Below are 20,232 nucleotides of genomic sequence, written 5' to 3'. Positions count from 1 at the left end.
ACCAGTGATGAGTTTGTATAAAATAGAAGGATTGATTCCAAAAACACTGTTGAAGCAGTTTATCGATCAGGTCAAAAATAAAACACTGGTTCTTCCTTTCTTGGCTGATTGGGCGTAAACCATGAGTTCATGTGTTTTCATTACCTGTGCTGAGCTCCAACGGGGCTCTGCCATCTTGACTGATGAGCAGCCGAAGCCTGGCCTCGCTCAGAAACAGGAAAACTGTCCCGTCCGTCTGTGGGAGTTCAAAGGTCAAGAGCAGCCCCGCCCTGTTCCAGGTCCTGAATTGCAGAGCTACAGAAACCATCCCTGATGACCATAATGTGGGTAAGTGCAGGAAGCTGTGAGAGTCAGTGAATGTCACGCTGACGGACAAAGGCTCAGCACAAGTGAAGGTGACATTACCCTAAGAGAGAGAGAGGAAAACTATTATTAAAGTCTGAATATTCATCACCTGCAGAGGCTGACACAGAATGACCTGATGTCAGAGGTCTTAAATGCATTTATTGGATAAAGGAGACATCTACCAACATACTAATGATGGTTAAACCAGGGTTTTTCAACCTTTTTTTAGCCAAGGTACATATTTTTGCTTGAAAAAATCTTAAGACACACCATCAACCAAAAATGTTAAATAATTTAACTTTAACAATATACAGTCATTCTTATCAAAGTGTCTTGAATAGAAATCAAATAAACACAAACAAAACAGTTTTCATAATCTTTCATAATTTTTCTTTCTAATAAAAAGTGCAATTAACAATCTGCAGTCATTCTTAGAAATGCTTTTAATACAACAGCAAACAAATCTCTTACAATATTTTCTATTAATTTTTTCAAATGAAAATTGTAATTAACAATAGGCAGTCATTCTTATCAAAGTGTCTTGAATGCAAATATAAAACAAAAATTAGAACTACTATTGAAAATTATTCTGTTAAATATTATTTTGTTTTATATAATATATCTACATTTATATAGTATTTATTATTATTATTATTATTATTAATATTATTATTATTATTATTATTATTATTATTATTATTATTATTATTATTATTACTATTATTATTATTAATAACAATTCATTTTTTGTGTTGTTAATCGTTAAGAGTGTGAGTTTTAAAAAAAAAAAATTCAGACATTTCTTTTTAGACAATTATGTGAAATTGAATAATTTCCCACGGCACACCTGATCTCTTATGGCACACAAGTGTGCCACGGCCCAGCAGTTGAAAAACCCCTGGGCTAAACCACAGATATACAGACACAACTTATTATTATAACCTATTCTTCTATTTTACTGTGTACAAAAAAAGGGAATAAATTATAATTCAAATCAGCATCTTAACCTATAATAATACAGACATTTATCAGTAAATATTTAATTAAACACATTGCATTTTGTCCTCTTATTAGTTTTCCACTCGTCTCATATCTGTCCTTTTTTTTTTTTAGCTTTGCGCCTCTTTGCTCCAAACTGTGGTTGTTATTGTTGCGGCACTGATGAAGATAATGAAGGAGATTATGAAAACGCTGGCAGGTCTGCTGATGAAGATGACAAATGGGAATCTTAAGTGGATGTTGATGCAAATGAAGAAAATAATGATGATCTCGATATTAATCATGACAGTGACCATTAGCATAATAATGACCTTCATGTAAAAAAAACAAAAACAAGAAAAAAGGAGGAGGAGGAGCACAAAAAGTTGTGAGGAAGTGAGAGGTTTTCTTGCAACTGGGAATAGAAATGCTCTCTCCCAGCAGGAAGTGTTGGAATCCATGAAGTCTAATTGAGCTGGATGTTGGAGCCATAATAGAAATGTTTGTATAAAGGGGCACTGTATAAGATACTGTCAGCCTAAATCGCTTAGGAGCCGTGGAAGTGGGTGGGGCATGAAAATGTGTGGAAACGTGCAATACATCAACAGCAGAAATACTGCGTTCAAGATATCTCTGGGTTTTCCGACTTCCTACTTGGAGAAAGTCAGATGGAAGGCCATGAATCCCACAAACTGTGGCCACTTTCACATGACAGCTTTAATTCCCCTTTAATTCAGAATAAAAATGTATTTCTCTTTAAACTGATTGAATCTCGATTTGAACTTAATTCCGAATTAAATAATTCCTCAATCTTGTAAACGCTTAATTCCGCTTTAAGTTAATTTCGTTCGTTCGGTGCATGCTCGACTTGTCGCGATGACGCGCTGGTGATGACATATTCCAAAATGGAAATTCACACGGGCAAATGACAGGTTACACTAAAACTAAAACACGGTTACTTTTCAGAGATAAATGCAGCCCCAAACTGCATGCACAGGCTGTAATATCACCAACTTTATCATTGTATTGGTTGTTAGAGCTACTATCTTCACCAGGGAGCAACTATTTATTCTGGTTATTGTTTTCCAGAGTTTTACTTTACTTGTTTTTTTTTTTTTTTGTACCAGCGATTACTTCCTATCTAATTCTGCTCAGTGGACCAAAGTGAAACGGTATGTTATTGTTGAGCTGCTGCTTCAAAACTACAATCAAATTAAAGTGAAAACAGTTCTTGTTATGTCGTCTTCTATGTTGTAGCCAAAAAGAAAAGTTTTGTTGTGTGTTTTTTCCCAATAGATGTTTTACGTCATGTTCGCCCCCTGTTCAATCAGAACGATTCCCAACCCCAAAACTTAAAGCTGAATAAACTTGTTTTCCATTTCAACCTCAATTTGGAATTACTATTTCCATGTAAACATGATGCAGAACACTTTCATTCCAAATAATTGAATTTGGAATAATTTATTCTGAAATATAATGTAGCCGTGGCCAAAGACTTTATGACCTACTTCTTAAAAGGAGGTAATATTTTCACCTGTTTTTAATTATCTATTTATTTGTCTATTAGCAGGATTACATTGTCTTTTTAAAATGTTTAAATGACTCCTTAAATCTATATCTGAAATAGTAATTGTATCTTATTTTGTCCTTGATGTTTGCCATCTTGCATAGGCATCACCCAGTGAAAGATTTTAACAGTTTCAAAAGATTTAACAAGAGCCGTATAAAAGTAAATGAGAAGAGTTTAAGCTAGCTGCCAAAGGCTGAAAGACAGAAAGGCATCAATCTGGTTTTATCCTTTCTCTTTAAAACTCTCTCAGACCTGTAAATGAGGACACGCTGTTTTCTGTCTCTGTCTTCCAGGATCATTGATTTTAATGACTCTTCGTCGAAAAGGTCTGAAAGATTTTTATCCTTTTGCTGTCTCTAGAATAAAGTGAAAGCTCTGAGTGCTGAAAGAGTTGCAAACACCTTGTTTTGTCAGTCAAACGTGCTTAAAAGAAAACTAAAATCAAAGAGAGCATTGCAAGCAGAATGTAAAATCATCTTGGGTCTGGCTTCAAGCTAAAAATCAAACATCCCCTTTTCAAAACAAAAGCATTTCTTTTTGTCTTCCTTTAGTTTTTAACGCTTTTATAAATAGGGCTCTTGTTTTGAGGGTAACCAGAAGTTTTGTCAGTAGCACAATGGCGGGTCTCTGGAAATCTCTGAAATGACGGCATAAAAAGTGTTTCCGTGAGTTTTATGGATCAGATGACCACATGTTGATATTCTACTTCAACACTTTCTTGCTTAAAATGTTTTCAGAACTTTCAAAGGCTGATAATCAATGGAGATATTTAGCCTCAGTGTGCTTCTGGTTTTTGTCGTTGTAGGTTCTAAATGCATCTTGGGAACCTTGGAAGTATACTTCAGTGGGAACGGTCATCATCCTAACCATACTACGTAAATAGTAGACAGTACATACTAATTTAGTTTAGTAGTGCATAGTATGGAGTGCGCCGTTTCGAACACAAACTTGGTCTCGGATAGTGTGGTGTTGAGTACTACACTACTTAAACACAGTAACTTACCACAAGACTAACTTGAAGGGTGTTCTGTTGAGCCAAGGTTATCAGGTTAAGGTCACCATACAGAAGGTTCTCTAGACAGCCATGGAAGTTCCTGTTGGACAGGATGGGTTTCTGCAGTCCATGGCCTCGGACGGCTGCTAGACTCAGCTGCGTCACAAATAAAGACACATTAAAAAAAAACATGGAACTTACAACTTTCACTCAAGCTCTAAGAGATTCAGAAAGACCATAAAATTGTTGGGCATGCTGCGATATAGTGACCAGAGTTATACAACCAAAATCAGTCAACTTCGTTGCCTTATAATTACTGTTCTTTTGCTATCAAAACCTTAAGGTTTGCTGTAAAGTCTTAGCTCCAGTACCAGGAGGAGGAATAAGAGAAATGAGCAAATTTGTATTTAACTACAGGGTCATTCCATGCCATTTCACAAATGGCCCATGCACTTTAGTCTGAAAGAATTCAGATATTTTTACCAATTGTTCCGAGATTATTCAATAGGAACACTGTACATTTTTAGTTTGATCGGATGAATGCTTTTTGAGATATGGCCAATTTAGTTAGAGGGGTATGTGTCAATTTTTGTGCGTTCTTATTTTTCTTGAATTTTCAGCTTCCAATATCTCAGTAACTGCATCACATAGGAAACTAAAATTTGTTTAGCAATAAATGATTATAAGACACAGTGGCAAGCAACAATTACCTCATATAAAGGATTTTCAATATCCGCGAGTGGTGAAATAACCCAAATTTGGGGTCCAAAACAAAAATGAAGAAGTCGCATGAAGAAAAATTGTCCCAAGAAAGAATTATCGTTATACTATAAATGAAAATAGATACAGTTATGGGCCAATGAAAATCGTAAAAAAATATTTTTTGGGATTTCAAGAGACTGTCACCCAAGAATTCAAGAATTCAAATTTTGAGGGGCTGGCATGTCCACCAGATAGGATGTATAGTATAGCAGATGTTTTTGTGTATTGTGAGAGAGTAGGTGGAGCTGTGTTACTATACCAAATTTCAGTTTTTTATGTGATGTAGTTCCTGAGATATTGGACTCTGAAAATGGAAGAAAAATAAGGATGCATGAAAATCCACACATACCCACCTCACTAAATTGGCCATATCTCAAAAAGGATTCATCCGATCAAACTCAAAATTTACAGTGTGTCAAATGAATTATTAAGGAACAATTTCTAAAGGCCAAAGTGCGTGGGATGTCTTGAAAATTTGTTGAAATGACATGGAATGACCCTACAGTGTGCTAAAATACCGACTAAAAAAACAACAAAGAACAATTCTGTGTAGATTGAAACAAAAGAAATGTCGTCCATGCGAGAATGTCTTGTTAGTGTTGGTCTCCTCACCGTGTGAACATGCCAGTGGTTCAGCTCAGCTGGAATGTGAACCCGCTGTGTGTTTTTATCAACAGTGAGATTGAGGTGAGCCCTTAGCTTCTCTAGCTTCACATGGTGCCAGTGCTGGTCATCGAGCAAACTGCCAATGGAAAATAGAAGTTGGCCAACGGAGGATGAACTCCAACCTGTCAAACAAACAATTAATTGAGGAAGAAAAAAGGAAATACTAAGCATTAATTTAGTTCCTTCACTAGAAGGTTATGTTTTTGCTTCACACATTAAAGAAGGTCACTGAGGTCACTTTCGCTCAATAAAGACCACATGTTTATGTTGGGAAGGGGGCAGGACAGAGTCTAATAAACGCTGATGCTTCAAAACAATAGAACATAATTAATGACAAATCCATCTTCTCATCCCCTGCGAGCAAAAAAAAAAGGTTCTGCTGACTAAACAAGCTACAACAGAAAGAGCCAGACACACCAGATCATTAATTATGTGAAAGACTGATCCACTAAGATCACATTTCCATCACTGTCCGTCTGCTCCGAACCATTTTTATGTTTATGGAGCGAGTGGTAAAGTCAAGGTTAGTGATAGAATCTCAAACAATGACCGGCTGCCAATGTAATCATCCTGTTTTTATTTTTTTTTGTTTTTATAAACCATGATCTGATTTATTTCCAAAAACCAACAAGTTGTTTGTAAAATAAGAGTTTTATCAAGAACATTTTGTCACTTGATATATCTTGTGTTGCTTTTGAACCTACATATCCAACCTGCAGACTCAGAAAAAAATCATTCGAACAAAGTTTTTATTGTTTTACTGATGTCCAGACCACCTGCAGTTATCTTTGATATGTAAACATAAAGATACTGTATTTCCCCAACAGGGGTATTTGGAACTATTTCTAAATACATTAATGAACAAAGGCATAACGTTCCTATTCACATTTATCAGGAAACGTCTGGTGTGTCGCACCATTAAGGGTCAATGTTTTTAAAGAACTTCCAAACTCATCAGGGCGATGCCTTCGGTCTTCAGGACAGGGTCTCCTAAAGACCCCAAAAACTACATTTAAAACTAGAGGAGACCTGGCGTTCCAGGCTGTAGCTCCCAGACTCTGGAATAACCTGCACCAGTCTCTCATGGAGCTCAACTGTGTGGACACTTTTAAAAAACTGCTGAAGACTGCACTCTTGTTTTATTATTCTATTGTGTTGCACTTGTACTTTTACCACAACTCTGTACAGCACTTTGTGATTTTATCTGCAAAACGCGCTTTATAAATAAAACTTACTTACTTACTTACTTACAAAATGAATGTATGAATAATATTTGATGCAGTTGAAAAATCAACGTATGGCCAACCCAGTCTCATTAAACTGAGACGTTTTACATGTCAGAATCTGTCTTTATTCAGTCAACAAGGACTAACATTTAATGTCCTTGTATTTCCATCTTAGCAGTGAAGAGACGCTTATTTTTCCCAGACGGTTTCCTGAGGCAAAACCACTAAATTAACTCCATCATCCCATTATGGGTCTTCTTAATGGCTCAATGTGTTTATAAATAATGACAATGAAATCATTATCAGGGGATTTAGTGTATTTCAAGCTTCCAGTTTTTAATATCAGCAATCGCAAAACATCTCCTCCCAAACAAAAAACTTTAGGTTATTTACATAACCCCGATTCAATGAGTAATATGAGTGAGATATCTCACTATGGGATGCACTCCCAATTGCAGCCCTCAGAAGCATTTTTCTCAATCTGCCAATCTTGATTGGCTGGTGAAACGTGTCCGTCCACCAGGGACACTCCCACGTCTTATAAGCGGAGGAGGCAGACGGGCACACATCATTCAAAATAAGCACCTTTTCTCACTCGCCCAAGCAAGAAGGGTTGTCTGGTGAGACATCTCACTCATGTTACTCATAGAACCGGGATTATGTAAATAACTTAGAGTTCTATTTCATAATATTTTGTGAGATGTCTCTATATGGGATGTGGTAGCTCCAGTATTTCAAACATGCTTATCGAGCCAAGCTTGCGGGGCAGAGGTTTGTACACATTAAGACAGTAAAACCGCCCGTGCCACGCAAGGAGTGGAGACGTCCAGCATGTAAAAGAGGACAAACGTGAAAGGCGAGGTCCAACTCGCCGTTGCACAAATGTCCTGAACAGACACTCCCCTGAACAAAGCCCACGATGTAGCGAGACCCCGAGTTGAGTGGGCGCACAGACCTTCAGGCGGCTGCAGACCCTGACTCGTATAGTGCGACAGGTTAGGTCAGGGGTATGCAACCTTTTCTCTCAATGGAGCCGTTTTGCCTCATCTCACCTAGATTAAAGTCCTTCCGGAACCGAAAAAAAAAACCTTCTCAATGAAGACAATACAGTGTATAAAATTCTACACAGTTAAAATAATATTGAATCATTTTATGAGTTAATGGATTTGAAGGGCTACAAAAAATAACTTGAATTTGATTACACATGGTCATGTTGGTCAACACATGCTAAATGCTAATTTCTTGCAACATATCAAGCATGCATATTAAGGCGGCATGTTGGCAATTAAATACATCTTTCCCCACACACAAATACAATTTCTATTTTCTTCCAGAAGAGTCTTTTTGTTAGTTTAGTTATCTTACAAGGGATTTAAAACTTAAGTTTAGCCACAGGTGTAAGGAAAGTTGATGGTCTGTAGATGTTGTAGGAGTTGAAGTAGGAAGGTGACAGAGTATTGCACAATAGGATTTATTTTTAGGTTAACCAATTGTTTTATCATAATTTTATTTGACGTTTATGTCATTAATCATCAACACCCTCTGTAAGAAATAACAATTCATTATAAAAAATTTTTTAAAGCTACAAAGAGCCATTGCAAAAGAGTCAAAGAGCCACATGAGAATCCAGAGTTGCAGGTTGCAGACCCCTGGGTTAGGTGAAGCCCCCTAACGGAGAAATATCCCGGATATACGTATCCGGCTTCATAGTACAGGCCCTTGAAGCTTGGGCGGATTTGTTTTTTGGAATTATGAATATGAAGAAGAACTGCAGTAGTTATTCATGCTACACAGAGTCACAGGCTTATAGGAAAGAGAGTGGAGTTTCAGACTCCTCTGTAACTTTTATGATTGTTTTTAGAGCAGAAACTCTAGTAGGAGTTCTCAATGCAAGTCACTGCAGTCTGGGTGGAGTAGCATCAGCAAATGTGTAGGTAATCACTTCACTTCACACTCATATCCTCTCTGTTGGTGTTTATCGCGAAACATTCAACTCCACAGAGGGAAAATCTAAAGAGCCAACCTGCTTATTGCATTGTTTCTCTGTTGTTAAAAAGCAATTTATCAGGTCTTTTTAAGAATAAAAATAAACTACGAGACTAAAACGCACACCTGATTATGCAACATCAGCTGCACTTAATGCCCACGATTAACCTAGCGTGTGTCACTTGCCCTGCATGTTTTTCCTCCTAATTCCATCAGCAGTACTTAACACCAACTGAACTCTGTGGAGCTGCAGACAGAAGCCCTAAGTGCATGTGATGCTGTGCGTAACTGCATCACGGTGACAGTTCAGCATTAACCTGAAATATGAAGCAACAGGGCGCATTGTAAGACGCTGACATTTTGATAAATGTAAAGTACATAGGATATTAGACAGCAGACATAAATCCTAATGAGCCAGACAATTTATTCGAACTGCCAAGACATCCGCTGGGAGGGAGACGTTACATTTGTTTTGTTTTTAAGTCTGTGCCACTGTGTGTGAAATACAGTGCCTGTTTTTATACAGGCATTAAGGTTTGTCAGTCGGGGCTATACGCTCCATGGGAAACACATTATCTGTGGCTCACTGACACTGGATTTGTATGAGACCAAAGCTCAGTGTTAGGAATCATTAGCTTTTATGTTTCTCTTAAACACGGTTTGATGGTTTGACGGATATCACTGTTGAAGGGATAACAGGGACTCATTCAAGCAGGTCAGTCATGTCTCTTCTCTCCTCTCTTTGCTTGTGGAGATGTGTTCTATGGAGACTCTATACCACACACCTGGAAGTACATGTGAATGAAGGCCAGAATATGCAGCGTCAGTGCAGCTCGATTAGCATTAATTTAATAATTTCACCAGCTGAAAGGTTAATTGCTACAGGTTTACAATAGCACCTTTTGTCAGTGCTTTGGAAATTTATGGAGACACTAAAGGACGAGGGAAAGTAGCTTTTAGGCAGCTCCTACCCATATGCAGAGTTTGTGGGGTTTCAAAAGTTTTCATTACAGTTTTCCCAAATGGTTTAGAAAAAATGCAATTCTTAATATAAAGTACATAATATACAAATATTTTAAGCGCCATAAAACACAGTGACTGTACAAAATATATATGAATTAATTTTTTGTAGATTGTGTAATGTAGTAGTTGTGGTAGTATGAGTTTTCAGTGAAATGGTCCCAAACTTTTGAGACTTTAGGTTGGTTCTTCTTCACAATGTAAATGATGAAGCGACACTGCACCCAGCAGTTCATGTATGGTACTGCAGCAAAAATGAAGCAGAAAGTGGCCACCGGCCTGATTTTATCATGAATTTACAACATTAAACAAGGCGTTTTTGTAGTCAACAATATCAATTATGTGACTTATCATTTTTGCATTATTGTATATGTTACACACATTGTGGTTGGCATGAATTTCGAGATGGTCTTATATATATATATATATATATATATATATATATATATATATATATATATGTAGACTTTATATATTCAATAGTATTTTTTCTTTTGCCCTCCCTGGCAAGAATCCACCTATGCTCCTACCAGTACTTTAGAAAACTAAATCCAGTTTAAATGCTGTGCTTTTGTCAGCAATACACTTCACACTCTACTGTTGAAATCAAGGCAGCAGTAAAAAAAAAAAAAAAAAAAAAAAAAACCTTGACGCAAGCATCAGGACCACCAAGAGCAGTGTCAGCATCATGGGGAGGCATTCATGGGCCGTGCCCCCCCTGCTGAACTACTGTGCTCCCCCCCCACTCTTCCCACACTACAGGGGGAGCTCTTTCTTACTCAAAGTCAAGAGATCTGATTGGCTATCGCAACTGACTACACACACTGACAGCGCCAATGTGTGTGGGCCATTTGTGAAATGACATGGAATGACCCTGTAAGAATGAAGCAAAAGCATGTTCAACGTCTCCATCCACGGGACTCCACATCCCACAATGCAATGCGCAAAACTTTTACGGAGGAGATCAAAACAAACTTTTGAGCAGTGATTTCAATGGTCTATATATTTTTTGAGCAAATTATATATTTATTGATCTACAAGGCCTTCACCATGTCTTTATCTGATTAAAAAAAAAACTATCATCCCGACCGAGCAGCTTTAAGTATCATGTTCATGTATGAAAACAATTAGTTGTAATAACCGACATCTGAAGGTGTAATAATTGAACCCAAGCATGAGACCAAACTGACGATATGGGCTTCTGGATGTGATTTAACAAGCCAAAAAATACAAAAACAAAACACTAATAAACTTACTAAATCCCTATATTTTGGCAAAAAAACATATAAAACTAATTGAAGGATAATAATAGCAAAGAAGACATTAACACAAACCAGTGAACCACTGAAGGGCCGTCATATTCATCATTGCTTCAGCGCCAACTGGAAAACAAATCTCTTGAACTTCTAAAGAAAATTATACTAATACTAAACAAATGAATTTGGTTTGGTGTCATTTCCCTCCTCCAAAAAGAAAATGTATAAATCTTACTTAAGATGATTTTTAATGAAAAAACAGCAATTTTCAAAAGATGTATAATGCAAAAAGTTGTTAAAATGTTGGGGGAAAAAAAGTTTAAAAGTATTCAAAAATTCCTACTCTGGAAAGAACCAGATGACTGTTGCAATACTTGGAGACTTCACTGGGATTTGGACAAACTTTTCAACCTTTTTTCACAGGAGACTTGTTAGTGAGCTCGGCTAATGCTAGTGCTAGTAGTGTCGCACTTTGTTTTCTCCCAGGAATTAAAGCATTGTCTTCAAAATGTGTAAACAAAACTATTCTGCCTGCAAAGCACTGGTTGCAGGTCCACACTTTTCTTTTTTTTTGTCCCAAAGCTGCTCATTTTAACTTTTCAGCGTTTCTTTCTTTGTCTCATGTGTTGGTCTCAGATGTCTGATATCAAATCTTTTTAGTTATGATCACAGAAGACATTTTATCAAACATTAACAAACAAACAAACCACAAAGTATCAGATAATAGCATGCTAATACCATATAAAGGATGGTGTCCAACCTTTTTGGTGATAAAGTAGCAGCTTTCCCTTCTCCAGCACCAAGTTTAAGCTGTGATCTCTCGATCCCACTGCGTGGAACAGCGTCCCAGAGTTCTTTAGGGTTTTAAACTTCAGTGAAATAACATCTGCTTCTGTCAGGCTCGTTCTTGTATTCAGCCTGTAGACCAAACTGCTGCTGCCGTCAAAGTTAGCCACATCAGAGGCTACAAAACAGTAAAAACAGAACACAGGTTATAACTTCATTGCAAGACTTGGGAAAATAGTCCGAGTAAAAAACAACATACAAGTTAGGATGTTTTTTTTGGTCTGTTTTATTCATTAAATCATGATGTTTTAAATGACTAGCTGTGTTGCTATACAATGCATGCATGTAATAATAGGCAACACGGTTTATTTTAACCCAAACAATGACAAAGTTTGATCCTGTAACATCAGAAGAAAGGCCAAGTGTCCTACTAATTGTTACTTTAATTGTGTAGATACTTTAAAACAATACAAAATACAGTACTTCTTGATACAGCAATGTCCTATCTGAAATTGTGAAAAAAATTATAGGAATTTAGGAAAAAAAACAGCATTTTCCTTTTTTTGCAATATGACATCATTAAGTTCTGAGAAAGGCGCTTTGCAAATAAAATTCCTAATGATTATTTTCATTAAGTATTCTCCATGTTAATTAGGGTTGTGAAAATATAAGCAACAAAGGCCAAATATCACATATAACAGGCAAGTCTGCATAAATAACTGACAAGATCATTATAATCTAATACAATCTTTTTTGTCCCATGTACCCCCTTTGCATTTTTGTCAAATCATGTGTACCCTCTCTTCATATCATAAGCACCATCTCCATAATCTAATATGCTTTTTTATGTGTGGAACAGCAGACTCTCATAGACACCTAAATGTGTCTCAAACATTGGTTTTCTAAGGCTTAATCTACAAATTCAAAACAGCGTGTACAAAGTGTAAATTATTTAAAAAGAATATATCATGCAACTTATATGTGATTACTTCAATAGAAAATAAATGGGTCTCCTTTGTAAAATGTAGCTAAGTATTGTCTCCTATTGTCAGAGGTGTGATAACATGGCCTCTACAGCATAAAATAATCCTGTTTAAATAAATTACAAGAAAATATAGTAATTTATTGAGCAATATTTACTGGTAGTTTGTGGTGAATTTGCTCAAAAAAGCCTAAATATATATATATATATATATATATGTGCTTAAGGACAGTGGACAAATGTGTGTTTTCCTTTAATATGCACTAGCAAACATGTTTCTGTATAAAGGTTTGCAGAAAAGAGTAAATATAATGTTAGAAAAAAATGTATACATAATAAAAAGCTATACTGCTCATTATGCAAAGGCTGATAGTTTGTTATATTAAATATTTAGAGTGGATTTGCAAAGATTTTCCAGGGTGTGATTTTTGTAAAATGTTTATTCAAACTCTGCTAATCAAACAAGAAAAAGGGAAAGTGTAGTTATTACATTACCACAGAACGTCCTGTGGGCACAGTAAAATAGCCAACTATTTAACCACAACACATTTAGGTATAGCATAGAACAAAAACAGACATACTATATTGACACCCGTAAATTTCCAGTCTGACTCCAATCCTCCCAGTGGGGTTCCAGTCGAGTGGAACCAAACGAAGATAGCGAGCGATCACGGGCTGCTCCAGCTTGTACTGGACTACAGTGTCTGCATTACTGTTGCCAGGAAAGGCCTGAAATTAGCAGAAGATTTATTTTTTATTTTTTTTTTTCAGTTTGCTTCTCAATCGCATTTTCCTCTGTGTAATTTAATTTGAAGTGATTTGACTCTCTTTGCTGAACGTGTACTGCTGTACCTGGGAAATGTAGACGAGAAACTACAAATGCTGTTTGAGGAATTTAATCAAAGTAAAAAAAAGTTCTTCCAAAATTTAATCGTCTCTCTCGGAAATGCCACTTAAAGCAGAACAGAAAACCAATTAAATCCACATTTAACATACAAGAAAAAAATTTAGGATATTCAGGGAAAAGAGATGCAGCACTAGTTCTTATTAAAATTTCAAGTCATTGAAGAGAAATTGCATTTCCACCCTCGGCCTTGTGATAATCTCTCTGATTTCATACTTTCTTATATGAGGCTATTAAATCCAACTGCTGATAATGTATCTTATTCAAACTATGAAACCTATTTAGACTGTCGCAGGCTTTTGTTGAATTTTCTTTGCTTTGCATAGCTGGTCTGCACGCTGTGGGAAAGCAAATGGATTTCCAGCTGCTACACAGACAGAAATGCCTAAAAGGAGAAAACCTGAAATATGGAATAAGAACATGGCACATTAAGGGCTCTCATTATACATTTGAGTGCATGTGATTTGTTTGGATGTCTTACTTACTCGACTGTGTGAGCGTCAAATTGAACATTTTAACTTCAAATTGCGAGAATGCTGTGAAAATTTTCATAGAATTAATGACTTTAATATATTATTATGAACATAATTGGCTTTTGGTGCCAGAAACTCAAATGTTGCTCTGCAACTCAAATTTCGTAATGCACATCTATTGTCTGTAAACACGCTGGTACTGGCGTTCATTAGCATGATATAGGAGCGACAATTATAAGACACACCAATGCTTCAATGAATGTAGTTTATAGACAAAGTGCGTTCTCACCCCTAGGCTGTCCTCCTGCCGATGCTGCCTCCAGTTGTGTCCAGTGTCGCTGAACATCAGCAGGTAGGACGTCAGCCAATCAGAGCTGCCGTAGCGGCCTTGCGTGGCAACAGCTGTGATGTGCGTCCGCTTTCCCAGGTCCACTTCCAACCACTGGTACCTGTCCGAGACCAGAGGAGACCAGCCCCCAGCACCTGAGCAGAGCATGGAGGGTGAAAGGTCACACTTTCAATGCTTGTTCTAATTTATTTACATTTATTTATTCTCAATCATCCAGGTAAGACGCTTCCACTCGAGGTGTCCCAATACAACTTTTTCACTTGACAATATAATAAAATTTAATTAAAATATAATCCGATTTTTTTTTTTAGCTATCTAATCGATATCAGAGATCAATATTGGTTTGGACAACTCTTGTCACAAAACGACTCCCTGTGCAACTCTTGGATTACCTATTCCCACCTGTAGGCTAAAAGCACATGATGGTTTTCATGAGGCTGTTTCAGTATTAATCCTGTTATGGAAAAACAATCTGGCCAAAATGTTTCAGTTGTTTCTCCCTTATTTGACGGAGAGGAGAACCTGCATTTTGTGAAGGCATGAATCAAAGTATATTCAAAGTTCAAATCATGCTTTTTGTTTAAAAAATTCAAATATGAAGCCTTAGTTGGGTTCTATGAGTGAGTGTGAGGTCAGTTTCTATCATGTCTCCTCTTCTTTCTGCTCATTAGAGCTGTAGCTAAAGGCCAGAGCTAATACGTATCCCAGTAACTGACAGTGACACTGACAGCCCAACAAGAGAGAGCAGACACTCTGACCTTTACTCATTACAGAGGGATTGGGGGAGAAAAGAAGCCAAGAGCACAGCCAGAGAAAAGACGTGTCAGAGGAATGCAGGTCAATTGTCCAATCCATACGTCTGCAGAGGAAGAGTTTGTGTAAGAAGGGATGAGACGAGCGACAGATGGAGAAATGGTTCACGCTGCTGCTGCTGCTGCTGCTGCTGCTGCAGCTGCAGGAAGGCAGAAATGTTTCAACGAAAAATATCAGAGAAGTGCCTCGAATGTGCTCAGTCAGTAAAACGTTGGTTTCATTCAGACAAATTTGAGCTTAGCTCTGTATGTGTGACATCCCTGAAAACAAACCAACTGCTTACTGTATAATGATAACAGACAATAATTACACAGTTTAGACACAAGGTTTATCAAATCATTGTTTTGCCGGTAACGCTTTAGTTGAAGTTTTATACATAAGGCTGACATTACGCAGTCATTAGCATGAATAAGGTGTCATGAAGGCTGTCATTAAGTGTTGTTTGCTAAATTATGACACTTTTACATAAATTACAACACCTTTAGCTAAATTATAACACCTTAACACCTTTAGCTAAATTATGACACCTTTAGCTAAATTATGACACCTTTAGCTAAATTATGACACCTTTAGAGCTATGTTGGCATTTTTGGGTTCGGTGGAGGGTTAGGGGTTAGGTGGCAACCATGGCTCAGTGGTAGAGTGGGTCGTCCAATAACTGAAGGATTGGGGGTTCAAATTCATTGTCGTTGTGTCCTTGGGCAGGGCACTTTACCCACATCGCCTCGTATGAATGTAGTGTGTGAGTGAGTGTTGGTAGTGGTCAGAAGGACCAGTCTGCCCCAGGCCAGCTGTGGCTACAATAGTAGCTGACCACCACTGTGTGTGGAGTGAAAGAATAATGCACATCAACGTAAAGCGCTTTGAGTGTCTATGAAAAAGCTCTATATAAAAAATCCAATGCGTTAAGGGGGGTTAAGGGTTAGGTTTAGGTTTAAGTTTAGGTTTAGGGTTAGTGGTTAGGGTAACAAAAGGTTAGGTTTAGAGTAACAAACGACACTTAATGACAGCCTTCATGACCCCTTGTTCGTGCTAATGACAGGTGTCATGTCATAATATTGATAGCGTAATGTCAGCCTTTACGTATAAAACTTCAAGTAAAGTGTTGTCATTTTGTCTAATTTAACTGTTGTGTTCCTCCCTTTTTAAGTAACTATTTGATTTGATTTGATTCAATTTTTATTTAGAACATGAACACAACAGCAATGTGATTACCACAATGAAAATAATAAAATGATGATAATAATAAATCAAAAAGCAAACAAAGCAAATAGAGAGTAAATTGTTACAAAATCAAGCACGTAAATCCTGTATATGTTTGAAAACGAGTAGGAGGAACTTATATGATCTTACCCCTTGTACAGTATATCTAGTACTATACTTTATTTCAATACATTAATCTTCTTATAATATACACCTATTTACCCTATAAAAATCATTGATCTTTATGTATATAATTATCAGTGTTTGGAAAACGGCGTTTAAAATAATGACGTTTTTTTTTTCAGTAAGGAGGTAATCTAACTAATTACTTTTTACGCCATTACAACGCCGTTATCGTTACTGAACGTTAAATGTGGTGCGTTACATGCATTGATTGAATAAAATGTTATTCGAAAGTATCCCTGGCTTCTTACTCAGCTGTAGTGAGGAGGTGGGTTAGAAACAAGGTGTGCGATTATGATTGGCTAAGGCGACGTGCCAGCACACGCGACACACACGCGACACGCACGCGACACACACGCGACACACACACATACACACACACACACAGCAGATTGGAGTGTGGAGCAGTCTGATGAAAAGTTGGCATTTTTAAGGTGGTGACACAAACACTACTTTAAATTAATTGTGGTCAAAGGCAAGAACGTGCATGTGAAGTGTTCATTATATCCAGGAGAGAAGACTTCGTCGACATCCGTTGTAAGCATCTCAAATTTAATGAAGCACCTCACGACACACGCATCTAAAAAATCTGAATTCTTTGACATATAGCAACTTTTTATTTTTTTATTTTTTTAACAGTAACGCAAATAGTTACTTTCCTTGGTAATTAACTACTTTTATTGTAGAGTAATTCAGTTACTAACGCTTTTTTGAACAAGTAGTGAGTAACTATAACTAATTCCTTTTTTAAAGTAACATTCCCAACACTGATAATTATACAATGTAATCCACTATACATTCATCTGTCCAAACAATATAAATGGAACCCTGAAAGAACACATTAACGTCTCACACAGGATCAATACCTCATCTCACGTTTCTTGTATGCACTTAATTCAAACCCATAGCCACTTGCTGATGCTTCCAATTCCAAATGAGCGTTTCAAGAAAAGTATTACTGGGAACTGATGAGGTGTACCTCAGCATAATTACAGTGCAATTATCAGTATGTCCCATTGATAAACTGAAACCACATTTTAAATACAGCAATTAACACTTGCTTGTAAATGTTAAATGCTGTTATTAACATTTGGCTATAGGGTGGAATGACGTAATCATAATCGTCTCGTGAGAGTCCGAATGGGGCTGAGTTTAAATTACAGATATAGGAGGTCAGAGTTGATTAAAAGCATAACCATGCGGCAAATTGGTAAGTATAAATACAGCAACGGTAGAAGAAGGCACTGGAGGGTAAACGAAAGATTAAATACAAATTAAAAAGATGATGGTTTGAACTGGTGAGGGAATCAGCCTGAAGGATTTTAGCACAATCACCTGCTGTGGTTGAGCCTCACCAGCAGGATAACTGGACAGTAACTGAAAAAGTGCCAAATAAATGTCACCATGCCATATATGGTGACATTAAACACCAAGCACGAAGGGCTGAGGTGTAATTAGGGCTGTGTTCAAAATGTCATACAAACGTACTATTCATACTAAGTCTGATCGTCAAAATGAGTATGTAGTGTATTCACATTAGATAGTATGAAAAGATTAAGCATGCGAGAAATACCTGGATATATACAACATCGGGACATTTTTGAAGTATGCACGGTGGGCACACTAGTCATACTCAACCACCCCATGATGCATTGCGAGCGGAACGTAAAAAGTCAAAAATCCCCTTTTCAAAACAAAAGCATCTCTTCTGGTGATCCATTAGTTTTTTAATGCATAGGGCTCTTGTTTTGAAGTCAATCACAAGTTTGGCGGGTGTAAAAAATACCATCAGGTTGATAAAAGATAATTGAAGTTTTAAAAAAAGCATAAACTCTTACCCTTTATATTTTAGTCGACTATATCTGTAACAGATTTAGTCAAATAAGTCTTAATATCATTTGAACCTATAGACTGTAACTGAAATAGTCCTGATGATACTGTATGTGACCTAAAATTAGGTTAAGGAAGGGGGAGGGGGTCTATATCTGTATCGGAAACAATATCGGCAAACAAAATATCATCGAACATCCCTAAAAACATTCAAATGGGCAGACAAAACTTTGAATATTTGATTTAAAAAGGTTCTAAACATATAAATGCATTTTGTACTTTTGGTTGTTTGTGTCCACCAATCAAGAGTTGTTTGCAAGCTGAATGTGAATGACACTAAAATGCTAAAATTAAAGCATTGTGACATCAAACAGGTGGAATATCACACCCATCAGTAATCAGTGTTTTGGCGAACACACTCAAAGGGTTTTCTGTAACATTTACTTACCCCAACCAGCTCCTACTTTTTTTTAAACTATCATTTGATGGACAGGACACTTCAATATATTTTTCTCTTTGTTTGTGCCTCCTTGAGCCAACAAAAGCCAGTCAGGGATGACTTTACCCTGTGAGACCGAAGACCGACTCGTTGGTGCAGAATCCAGATAAATCACACACAAATAAAACAGGTGTGTAATATTTTCTGTTCCATCAGACAATACAGGCCCGTATATGACAAGATGCTGCAGAGATTTTCTGACTTATGAATTCTTGAAAAGTGCCCTCAACCTGCCCTTAAATAATTCATATATTATACATTGACAAACTGTATGCTTTCGATACATGGAGGATGTGTACAACTCAGTAATGCACCCAGTGGCACCTATAGCTGAAATGAGTACGTTGGTAGTTTTTTTTTCTTCTAAAAACTAATGCTTTATCTTGTTTTTTTTTTAAACAACCAAAAGCCATTATTCTGCTGGCTCATCAATGGTTTGTCCCCAGTGCACCCAATTTACCCCTAAAGTGAATTTAAAAAAAAAACAGTGATATTCTCATCTCAATTCTCTCAGCTCCCAAACTGGAAAATCTCCAAAATGGCCACCTTCTAGCTCTTAAATACAAACCATGATGAGTATTTTACAACACCTGCATCAGCATCCAGTAAAAGGAATCCTGTTGAATTTTGACTGTGGCTGGTAAATTAAATACAGCCGAGGTCATTGGCCCCTGCTGAGAGGAGGAGGCTCAGTGATAGGTTGTAAAAGAACGGCCCTAATATAACTTGCCCAAAGCAGATGACGTCCACACTCTAGCACCTTGTCTATGTCTGTCTATAAACTACTTCATCTTCTTTCTCTCTCCCAGCCTGTGGTTTTTTTTAGATGGTGTGACCCAGCAAAGGGTCGCGTTAGATTTTCTTTTAGCCGTCAGAGAAAAACTCTTCCCCTGCCCCGTACTGAGAGGAAACGCATCAGCGCTAACAAGAAAGACAAACAAACCACATCCTAGAGTCGGATTCAGTCAAGACTTCAGAGCCACTTCCTCTCACAACATATGCCATGTTTAGACTTCAGACAAATGCATCCCAAATCTGATTTATTTGCCGAAATGCGACCAGTATCCGATCTGTTAAAGGCAGTTTTAAGCACACAAATACAACCCAGGCCTTTTATATGTGCTCCAAAATCAGAAACATATCTAATGTTCTGCAATGTGACTCATTTATTCAACCTATACATCATTGGGGAAAAAAACTTCAAGTTAACTTCAAATCAACTCTTTTGTGCATGTGGATCACTTCAGGGCTGAACTCAGTTCATGCTCTAGAACAGGGGTGTTAAACACATTTTAGTTCAAGGGCCAAATACGGACCAGTTTGAACTCAAGCGGGCCGCAGACATCATTGTGCCCTAGTTTTCAATATCAGTTCAATTCACTTAAAAAAATCTTGATTTTGTCAACA

At 37.2% G+C, this 20,232-nt stretch overlaps 1 protein-coding gene across 5 annotated transcripts in view; it reads right to left on the bottom strand.

The window, feature by feature from the left end:
- LOC114462101 (contactin-associated protein-like 4) overlaps positions 1-20,232 on the bottom strand; it is a 91,143-nt gene that overhangs the window by 37,930 nt on the left and 32,981 nt on the right. For all 5 annotated transcript variants that reach the window (XM_028444728.1, XM_028444727.1, XM_028444725.1 and 2 more), the window contains 6 exons: positions 14,238-14,431; positions 13,153-13,300; positions 11,564-11,767; positions 5,262-5,437; positions 3,897-4,043; positions 145-406 (listed from right to left, as the gene is read on the bottom strand). In XM_028444728.1, coding sequence (XP_028300529.1) covers positions 145-406; positions 3,897-4,043; positions 5,262-5,437; positions 11,564-11,767; positions 13,153-13,300; positions 14,238-14,431 — 1,131 coding nt within the window. The remainder of the gene's footprint in view (positions 1-144; positions 407-3,896; positions 4,044-5,261; positions 5,438-11,563; positions 11,768-13,152; positions 13,301-14,237; positions 14,432-20,232) is intronic.

Source organism: Gouania willdenowi, chromosome 4 (genome assembly GCF_900634775.1).
Source record: "Gouania willdenowi chromosome 4, fGouWil2.1, whole genome shotgun sequence".
NCBI classification, from domain to species: Eukaryota; Metazoa; Chordata; class Actinopteri; order Blenniiformes; family Gobiesocidae; genus Gouania; species Gouania willdenowi.
Note: the sequence above shows the minus strand (reverse complement) of the source record. Positions and strands in the feature narration are given on the sequence as shown.